Genomic DNA, 11,186 nt, shown 5'->3' on the forward strand with positions numbered 1-11,186 from the left:
GCAGCCTCCCTCGATGGTCACTAAACGTCCAAGATGGCGGATGGTAAAGAATTGCAGGCAAACTTGACTGAATACCGCGCTCAGCTGAGGCAGGCGAGTTTCTTTAGGAACATTCACAGTTTTATTTGTCCTTAGTAAAGTCTTTTATAAGTATTTTCAAGGTAAAGGCAGTTCCTTTTCTTCTATCATAGGTCGAAGCGGCCTTGACTACAGATCCAAGTAACGAGGAATTGAAGAAGTTAAAACAGGATTTAGAAGTAAGATTATGTACAGTGTTGCTAGTCTGGACCATTTTTCGCTCTATTTAGCCTCTTTTAATTGTTAAATGAGTGCTTAACATGTTCCGTTCTCCCTAAATGGTGTATTTGGTTTCAACTGTCCACACTCAACCGTCAAAATGTTTTTGGGATCATAAGACTCGTAGGAAATCTGTTCTTTGATGGATCAAAGATGAATGGAGCTTGCCGTCTTTTGTTGTCCTTGGAAAGGAGAGCAAGTTTCATTTTAAGTCTTTTTTGCCGTAATTTTTTGCAAAACTTATGTCCCTAAGTTACCGTTTCGCTCCAAAATCGGGAGATTACGAATCGATCGAAATTGATTAGATTTTCGATTATCGATCGAAAACCTAATCAACAAGAAAGCCATAAATGCGTAATAAGCGGCCGAATTTTTGCCCCACTGTACTCCTTGCAGATTTTTAAACCTTTCTAGTCAGAAAGACAGCGTGTATTGCCTTGTTGATGCATGCATGTACTTGATGTCATGCCGGAAGTATTTTTTCCTTCCATTTTGCGTGTAATACCTTCTACATGTAACTCAGACCAGAATATCGATCTGCTGATTCTGCCCAAGCTTTTCAACACAACTCTTTCCTCATCAAAATACAAAGTATGCATTCTATACATTGATTTCATGTTCATGTTATTGGATAGTAAGCTTGGGCTGTCAGTGTATTACGTGGTATTTGGTAGAAAAATGACATTTTCTCCCCACCATGGCTGGGAGTTGAGCTTATGAATGTTTTGACCGAGAGACACCTGTAAGTCTGCGGTGGGTGACCAACATGACAAAAAAAAAAAAAAAAGATAAAAAAAAAAAAAAAAAATTCAGGCATTTCTTGAATAGGCAGTCACTCTATGATCATCCCTCCCTTTATGATTACAGTCGACTCCCAATAACTCGAACCTTCAAGGGAAATTGAAAAAAGTTCGAGCTGTCGGGAGTTCGAGTTATTGAGGGTAAAATTATGTAGAAAATGACCTGAAAGGAAAGGAAAATTGGTTCGAGTAAGCGCGAGGTTTGATTCAGCGAGGGTTTGAGTTATTGGGAGTCGACTGTATTTTTCTTAGGTTTAACAGGTGGCTATATGGCTATGAGTAAAAATTTCCTTGGCTGCATGGCAGGAAATTCAACACAGCAAATAGATTTACACTGTATAAACAACAAAATTTTGAGAAAATCGAGTATCAAAGTTTTGGAGACTGAAAACTAGGTACCAGGCTTAAAAAAGTTTCTCTTTGCCAGAAGTGACAATGGCTTCTGTTTCCAGTGTGGTGGGATTTTCAACGGATGCTTTTGTTTCTCATATGGACTGGGTACATCATAAATGATAGGGAGAGGGGAAGTTAACTTATAATTGCCCCTTATATATGACCTCAGATTTAAAACAAGTTTGCCAAAACTGAAATCTCCTTTCATACCAATACTTTTCCTTATTTATAATTATGAAGTTGATGTTTGTAAGCAGATTAAACTGTATGTTTTCTCCCACAGGAAGTGATCACGCTTACATTGGATCTTCTAAAAGTAAACGAGGTACATATAAGACTGAATGACTCTCTGATAACATGGTGTTTATATACTTAATGTGTGACAGTGAAAGGCAAAACAGACACTAACGGAAAACTGTTTGAAAAGCAAAAACACATGGATGATGAACGGTCATGGAACGGTTCACAAAGCGTTTGAACGGTGTGAGTAACCATCTGAATGGGTGAATAAATTATTTGAACGGTTTGGTTAGCTGTTCAAACGGATGAGTAAAACTATCAAACGGATTGGCAAACCTTTTGAATGGGGGATTAAATGTTTCCAATGGTTTGGTTAGCCATTTTGAACGGTTTGCAAAATTGTTCCGAACGGATAGCTTAATATGCTTGTTCTATGGCTTATTAATTTTCATTTAAGTCAGTGTTGTCATCACGTGTTATCAGTGATTTCTATTATTCAAGAACTTCTACTCTTACAATTGAAAATGAGGACCTTAATGCTGTGCTGATAGGGACCTAAACCTTAGAGCGCTTTGACCTTGATTCCAGTTTGGTCAGCCATTCGAACGGATGAATAAATTGCCCGAATGCTTTGCGAAATCATTCCAAAGAGAGAGCTTTGTGTGCTTTAAAATGAAATGGGCAATGTTTATACTACGGCGTACAGTATTAATTTTCATTTTAGTCAGTGTTGTCATCACATGTTATCAGTGATGTCCATTTCAAAAACTTCTACTCTTACGATCGAAAAAGAAGACGATAATGCTATGCTGATATGGACATTAACTTTTCTGACTTATTAAATTTTATGGTACATTTTAGAAAGGAGGGGTCACTGAAGCTGCAGCATCAACAGGCATTAAATGGAAAATAGGAGATAAATGCCAAGCAGTGTGGAGTCAAGATGGCAGGTACATTGACAAGTGTAAAATTCAACATTATTTCCAATAACATTATAATCACAATATTATTTGTAATTTCCATTTTGAAATCAATTTTTTCCATTTCTGATTGGGTAATATATCTCAGCAGTTCTTTGTTTTGACCTTGAGTGTAAAAGGTGGTTTACATGTAGTCTGAAATGTCAGCCGTCTCCTCCCCCTAACCTGCAGGGGGCACTGGCAAATTGTTTGTCTGCTCTTCCATCTTCTATCACAATAATAATTTATCGCTTGACAGACAAGTGATGGGGGTTGGCAGTAACTGAACAAGTTAAAACTACTTGTTCTCCTTCTTTGTACATCCAAAGTTTCTGTAGATACACATTTGGTTTGATGTGGTGCCCACCACAAAAATGGTATTAAACTTTTGTATAGCATTCAAGAAGTGGTCATTTTGTACCAGTTGATTTTCAAGTGGAGGCTGATATGGAGAGGGTGGTAAAAATGTGCTGTACAAATACATGTAGGTGGTACACATGATTAGGCCTCTTTAAGGTTAATTTCCCCATGTGTGTTGAATTGTTTTGATTTGTACATAACTTGACTTTATGGCAGTTCCTTTATCCCACCTTTTCTTCAGGATTCAAATATTATTTTTCATATTGGTAGCTGCACCACTTATAGTTCCTTTGTTATATTTTAGCTATTATGATGCCACTGTTGATAATATATCTGATGACCTCTCAACATGCACTGTTTCATTTGACAAATATGGAAACACAGAGATTGTCAAGGTCAGTAAATGTACTAAGGGTTCAGTGGGAAAAAGGCTGTATGTGACAGTATGTTTGTGGTCAAACCCATCTACAAAAATTCCGCATTCATGCAAATGATGCCATGTACTTGGCAAACTTTGATTTGTAATCTCTTCAGGAATCCATATTTCTCAGAGTTTTATTATAGCAACTATACATGTACATTAATTTGTAAATGTACATACATGTACTTTTTGGGTGTTTTTTCATCAAACTGCCATTTGTTTTTCAAATGACAATTGACTTTTCACTAAACCAAGGACTCAAGACTAACCATTTAGCTTACGAGTGGCTTAAGTAACAGATCTGATTTTACTAGCCAAAACAAACCTTTCATTCACATGTGGCAGGATGCAGCTTCTGCCATTTGTCGCTTTGGGGAAAACTGAATAGTTTCTTTCTTTTTTTAGCTGTTTCAGCTTAGCAGTGAAGTCGATGAAACCGCTAACAGTCTTTGATTTAATTAGTTTCTTTTCTCTCTATTCACGTAAATTTTTGTTTGACCTTGCAGTGCTTTACAATTTTTACTGGCCAAAATAACCAGTGAAAGAGCATTAACTTACCATGTACTAGCCAAAACTGAAATTTTGTAGTCTTTGGCTAGTTGGCCATACCATTATTCTCAAGCCCTGAAATCACAAAATTATAGTAATCAATATTTTCAGTCCAGTCCAGTGTATGGTACTATCATCCTCTGGCAAGTGAACCCAAATAATAAAAACGATGGAATTTGCTCTTGACAGATCCCCGATTTTTGTTTTGTGTGTGTTTTTTGAATAGGTTTCATCTTTAAGACACAAGGCTGATCAAGCTGGGATGAAAAGGCCAGTGGAAACATCACCAAGCCCTGCAGCTGGAACTTCAAAGAAATCAAGGTAACACTGCAGTCATTAGTTTTATTTTGCCGCGCTTCCCACTGGATTAAGTAACTAGATTGTACTTACTGCACAGATGTACTTCTTTCAATTCTGTTAAGAATTTTTTGTTTAACAGTAAACTTTATATGATTGAAAGTCAGGATTTTATACATTTCACTTTTTCATGGATATTGCTGATAATTTTCAGGGTCCGAAATTGCGCTTTCCTGGTCGCCAATGCGACTAAAAATTTTGCACTGGCGACCAGAATTTCACAACTGGTCGCCAGCGGGCGATTAACTATTTCATGCCACGATCATTATACAAACAATAACTTTGATTTTCAGCCAAATGGATAAAAATAAAATTCAAAGCCGCCCGCCAATTGGTCACTTACTTTTTACCTTTCCACTGCTTTTGAAGTATAAAACCGATTTTCCTGTTATTATAAATCTATCACAACGCTTCACAGCTTGAGCAGTGCGAAGCTTCGCCGCCATGTTTTTTGAACGAGAAATGCTGCACGGTTGTGGCCTGGTGCGAACAACATGGCGATCTGTCGATCGTCTTGACAGAACGCAAAAGGAAAGATCGTTTACGGTTTTGAACATAGAGCAAAGAACCAACCGGAAGTTTTTCAATCGGGTACATTTCTTCTCCAAAAGGTAGAGACAAGAGAAGGTATAAAGTTGACTTAAAACATTTAGCAGTCTTATGAAATTGCGTGTATAGCCGGCATTCGATTCTTTCGTCGTGGTTTTTCAATGGTAGGTGTATAAACCGCCATTGCAGCCCCAAACGCAAACGCGTGCTCTTCGTTCTGATTCTTAAAAGAAAAATTGGTGACCAGAATTTTCCATCTGGCAACCAAACATTTTGGTTTGTGTTTTGCTGCGAAGGATTATTGACACTTTTTTTTCTGCTTTTTGGCGACCACATTTTTCCATATGGCGACTGAAAAAAAAATTTCAGTCGCCACTTGGCGCCTGCCTAAAAAAGTTAATTTCGGACCCTGAAACTTTGTTTAAAATTGCCGTTGGTTGCATCTAAGCGTGGACACGAGACAAAAAAACATGTTCTAATAAGGTGCCAGACCATGACGTGTTTTGTTGCCAAACATTTGAAGTTTGATAACCGTTGGGCAGACCAGTTCAGCGCATTCCACTCATACATTGTAAGCTTATTTCATTTTTCTCAACTTGCAGACATATTTCTTGGTCAGAAACAGCACACTTGCCTCTAGAAAGTATTCTTAACATCTTACATATTTTTCCCTCCCACGTACACGCTAAGATGCACGCAAGATATGCAAAATATGCAAGATATGTCAATAAGAATGTGTTGAGAAGCGAGTAAATAAATACATTTAGGTAATTCCAATTTGGTGTCCAAGAGCATTTTTGACATTTTGTGCTAGGAAAAATGCATCCATGATCTTGAATTACCGTAAATTTTTGGATTATTTACATCACATCCAATTCCAAAGCAGTTTAAATTGGTTAAGAGATCATCTCATCACAAAACAGGCAGAGACTGAGAAAGAAACTGTTTAGTGTTCAAAGAAATGTACATGTAGTGTGTGCTTGCCACACATGACAAGGGTTTTTGGTTCAACAAAACAGTTTGAGTCATTGGACAGGTATTCGTATGGCATGAAGCTTTAATTTGTTTTGTTGTTTGTGGTATGCAAATGGTGAATGTGATACATGTATATGTGACAAAGATATCTTATGGCTGTATTTGAAGGGCTAGTGAGGATGCACTTCGAGAACAGAAAAAAAAGAAGATGTTAAAAAAGAAACAAAGAGCCAAGGTGAGAAAGTTATCCCTAGGGGGCAGAGGGTGTAGGGGGAGCACTCCCTGTTTGGCATCAACTGGGAAGTGCTGCTGATCCAGCAGTCAATCATTGCAGCAGAACTAGACCTCTAAGAAAACCAAAACGTTTGGCTCAACAGTGTCAAAAGGTCATGCTTGTGTGCTGGGTTTGGCAGATTTCGATCCACGTTGTCAGTTGGTGTATTTTTTATTTATTAATTTTTTTTTGCAGTCAGCCAGTTGTCTCCATTATTGTGATTGAGTGCAGATAAACATGCAAATTGTTATTTGGGGTTGAAGTTTCGAGTCTGTATGTTATTGAAAGGCGCAGTAATATGGTTGAGTGTGTCTTCAATATCCCTTAGTTTGACCATCCCAGTCTGAGTGGTACCATTAATTTTGCCCCCCTTTACTGTACACATTGAAATTGTGAAATCAGTAATTAAGTTTTTTTCAGTTTATTTGGGAGTGAAGGGTAAACCTTAAATCCTGGATATCTTACTGGTGTCAAGTACTATTGATTTTTATTGTTTTATAGGAAATTGAAGAACAAAGGGAAAAAGACAAAAACAACTGGTTGGACTTTTTCAACAATTCGAAGGTCACTCTTCTTTTTTAAAGAAATAAATACAGTCGAACCTGTATATAACGGCCACCCTCGGGACTTGAGTAACTGGCCGGTTAATACAGGTGGCTGCTTAATACAGGATCACTAAAAATACTCACTGGGCGTGGTCTAATGTCAATTTTAATGGCGTATCATATACAAAAACACTTCATGCAAGGAAACAATAGGACAATCAACACTCTTTCAAGTGATCAATACTTTAAACAAAGTTCAGTGCCATGTAACATTGTGTAAAAGTACTATACAATAAATTGTCCTCTACTCTCTTACGGTATACAGTGCTCTATTTCTATGACTTACAGCTCACAACAAAATATCTCATTCCGTCATTTCATAGTTGTTACGCTCAATGGTCAATGTCACATGGCTGAAGAACAAGTTAATTAAAGAGGAATGTGTTGCTAAAGAGTGAAGCATATTCAAAACAAACCGTTTTTTAGCGTTTGTGATATGGTACTGTACTTCAGCACATTGCGGATATCTGAAAAGCGTTAACTATATTAAACGGCCGAGTATCAGCTTACGGTAGCTTTGTACATGTTATTTCTTTATAGTGATGCTGGATCGCATTTTAAACACAATAAAATACCGCATAAAATAACATGGCTTAGTTTCCATTCAAGGGTGGCCGCTTAATACAGGTAAAAATAACAAAGAAAGACAAACATAGGACTGCTACAGGGTGGCCGCGGCCACTTAATAGAGGTGGCCGCCTAATACAGGTAACAAATACAGCGTTTGCATGAGCAAACAATCGGGACTTTAAAAACTGGCCGCTTAATAGAGGGTGGCCGCTTAATACAGGGCCGTTATATACAGGTTCGACTGTAGTGTGTAGTTCATATTCCATGAATTTAAGCCACTTTCCGCCAAAGCCTCCATTCAATGGCTGTCTCTCATAAGTGACTGCAAACCTTGCTGATTGTCTGATTTGTAAACTGTTGTAAACTTCCAGTGAGCGACAACCAACCCTTCTCAAAATTTGCCAGCAACCTCAGGCTCTTTTGCCCCCTACAGTAATTATTTGTTGCTTACTTTCTCTAGAATGCTCCCTGGTCCTTACTTCTAAAGAACATTTTGTGATTCCCTGCAGGCCCAAATAATATACCGTAACAGTAATTCAGTGTTTTCTGTGGTAATGTAGTAATGTATAATATATATCTAGTCATGTCATTGGCTTTAACATAGCTCAGGTATATACATCAGTATGAAGATGATTGTGTTATCATTGATTTAAAATGTGGCTACTTCTAAAACTCTGATTCTCTGATAATCTGACCTCCAGCTGTCTTTTAATTTATAGTTTGTACTGAAAATTCTCTAAACTACAAATGTGTATGGTTAATCAACAGGAGTCCAATGGGTTGTCAATTTGCTACACTTGTGTGTACATGTAGCTGGTGGTAGTTAAAGGAAACCTCCACTGTTGAAATAAATTAACGTTAAATTGTTGAAAATACAATCTGATTTTAAATTTTGTTGGAAATCATGCAAATAATATTTCTGTGTCCAACAAAACAGGATTTGACTGTTGCCAATTTTCGCTTTTAACTTCCCGGGGGCTGCTATGTTGGATTTCATGACATAATACGGTTGTTAAATTGTTTCACACAAGAACTTCCACTCATTGACAATAACGGCAACCATATGACAGCACACGGGAAATTAAAAAGCGAAAATAGACGATACTCATGTCTAACTTTGAGCACTTTTATGTTATTTCTACTTTCAAACTAAAACTTAGAATTTAGACATTTCCAACAATTTAATGTGAAAGTTTGTTGTCAGAGTGGAGGTTCCCTTTAAAGTGTATGTTACTCTTTGTCTTGTAGGGTACTGGATCAAGTAAATCAGGAAAAAGTTTAAAAGGAGTATCAAAGAAGAGTATATTTGCCTCCCCAGATACAATTCAAGGAAAGGTGAGTGGCAGCATTCCTAATAAACTCGCATCGCTTGATTCTTCTTCAGTATTGTTCTTCTTACACCTAAAATAGCAGCAAATGAGATTGTTGAACATAAGGTGATTGAAATTGTCAAGCCATACCCACCAGCATTCCTGTGTATCGCAGGAAATTAATCCCTGGGCTAGTCCCAAGTGTGTTGATACCCAACAAGGACAAAAAAATTAAGCAAATTAGTGCATTATGGCTGCAGGCAGTCATTATGTTTCATGCACATACATGTTACTTCGAGCTTCATACCTTTAACAATCTTTCTGCTTTCTGAGTAAAAACTTATGGTTCTTGTGAGGGTATTAAGCTGTAACAGTTGTGAGTTTCGGTTCCTGTGAACTATACTTGCATCATGGCCTGTGCTCTACCAATTACATTTCTCACAGAATATTTTTATGCTCTGGATGCCAGAAGAACAACCAACAAGCCTGAGTTTGAACTTTAGTCAACTTTTCAGACATGCCAGCAACTGAAGAAACCAGTGGAAGAAGGGTGCAAATGTCGATTTTGAATCTAAAATCCTCCAAAAATGTTCTAACGCATTCATTATCACATAAGAACTTTTGCTTATCTGTTAACAGGGAAGCAAAGAAATCATTTCAAGCATCTCTTCAGTTCAGTCAGATTTTGGGCATAAGTCATAAGGTTATTGGGCGAATTTTAAAAGTCCTTAAATCACAACATAAATATGTAACAATGGTCAGTTTGTATGCCAACTTAGGGCAAATGTACAGAAATTTGGATTTTAAAGCCAATTGTCACTTGAGCCTTGTTTCACCGGGCCCTTTAATATAATTATTGATCTTGGTAGGATATGTAGGGACCTAACTTAGATGGGTCTAAGAACCATGACTACCATCTCTCAGGAACTATAGAGCTTATTCCAAAGTGGCTACTATTTTGTTGGTATTCAAATTAGCCTTTCTTACTTCGCTCAAAGAGCAAAAGAAATTTTTACCTTGAATGAGGCAAGAAGTGGCTAATTTGAATGCAAACAAAAGAATATTAAAATGGTAGCCATATTGGCGTAAGGTTTCTAAGTTGATTTTAACCTTCAAATGAAGGGGAGTAACTGTTGCTTGTATTTTTAGGTTGGCGTTGGAACATGCGGTACTGGGGGTCAACCCATGACACAGTTCACACAACCAGACAAACTTGTTTACAAGAGATGATAACAGCAGTACTCGTACCCTGGGTTTTAGAGGTTACGAAAAAACCTCCAAACCCAGGGTAAAGTATCTTGGTCAAACTGCAGTGCTTGTTTAATAAATTATCACTTCTGCTAGGCTCACACTCTGATCGACATACAACTTCTCTTCAAAATGTAAATACAACTACGAGTGTCGCGGTTATGAGAACAAAGAAACTGACAGCAAATGAGTGAGCTCAAATCATTTTTTTGCCAAAATGACAGAAAATTAATGTATAATGGTCGGTACTAGATGGAGTTGTATGTTTATATCACCGTGTGCCGTCGGCTTGTGATCCTGGGCCCAGTTGTTCAAAGCTCGATTAAACTAATCCTGGATTAACATGAACTTTGATTGCCAAAGATTTTTGTCCCTCAGTTTTGACTTAGACTTTTCTTTAGCATGAGCTTAAAATTAGTTTTCAAAAACTACTTATAAGCTAGATGAAAACCTTGGTTAACTTTTAATCGTGGATTAGCGTTAATCGACTTTCGAATAACCGGGCCCTGGTGTTTTTACGTATTATGCAGCCTATCAGGTCAGAACCTTAGGGGATATGATAAACAGTATTACACGTTTTGAAAGTTATTTAACAACTATCCTCCGAAATCGCGCGGAATATCCAGATACTCAGCCGACGAGGCCGTAGACTGAGTTGGCTAAAATCAGGCGATATTCCGCAAGATTAAGTAAGAAAATGGTTTTATTATTCAACACATTGATAACAAAGCACAGTTTTATTGCAGAAAGCTGCCTTTTCCCCCCTCATTTTCAGCTATTTTTCTCTCCGAAATATATGTTGCGAAAAGTACTATTCACTTGTGTGATATATACTAATAGTTTATATTCTGCGTAACACACTGTTGTCTCCTTGCTGGAAACTTGTAGCAGGCGCAGCAAGCGTTTCCGTTCGTGCGTTTTTCGTTGCCTAGTCCCTGTACATCTTTGTCCTGACCCAAAACGGATTGACCGAGCTGAAAAACAGAGAGAGGCCTAGGAACGAGGCAACGTTTTTCGCTGTGTGATCGCGCGGAAATTGGGACGAAATTTGCTCTCGCCTCATTTCACAAGCATTCAAAATACGGAAAGCAGAAAACTCCACGGAAACGCTTGCTTCGCATGCCAGGAAACTTGGAAATTATGGTAACATTCTTGGTCAAAATTGCTAAGTGCTTGTAGGTGCACTTGTCACAGTGACCTTGCTAGTCAACCCTGTTTGGGTTTTAGGCGAGTTTCTCTGGCTAGCTACAAAGCCGCGTTTGACGAACCTTTCAGACAA

At 37.9% G+C, this 11,186-nt stretch overlaps 1 protein-coding gene across 1 annotated transcript; it reads left to right on the forward strand.

Annotated features, from left to right (window-relative positions):
• LOC146450422 (survival of motor neuron-related-splicing factor 30-like) lies at nucleotides 1–10,880 on the forward strand. Its single transcript, XM_085100548.1, has 10 exons — nucleotides 1–93; nucleotides 192–257; nucleotides 1,774–1,815; nucleotides 2,592–2,680; nucleotides 3,354–3,444; nucleotides 4,246–4,340; nucleotides 6,069–6,135; nucleotides 6,676–6,738; nucleotides 8,598–8,684; nucleotides 9,809–10,880. The coding sequence occupies exons 1-10, from the start codon at nucleotides 34–36 to the stop codon at nucleotides 9,887–9,889; spliced, it is 741 nt and encodes a 246-aa protein (XP_084956674.1). The 5' UTR covers nucleotides 1–33; the 3' UTR covers nucleotides 9,890–10,880.
• Nucleotides 10,881–11,186: the final 306 nt, after the last annotated feature.

The sequence above is a fragment of the Pavona decussata genome, unplaced genomic scaffold (assembly GCF_977016875.1).
Source record: "Pavona decussata unplaced genomic scaffold, jaPavDecu1.1 SCAFFOLD_468, whole genome shotgun sequence".
Classification (NCBI taxonomy): domain Eukaryota; kingdom Metazoa; phylum Cnidaria; class Anthozoa; order Scleractinia; family Agariciidae; genus Pavona; species Pavona decussata.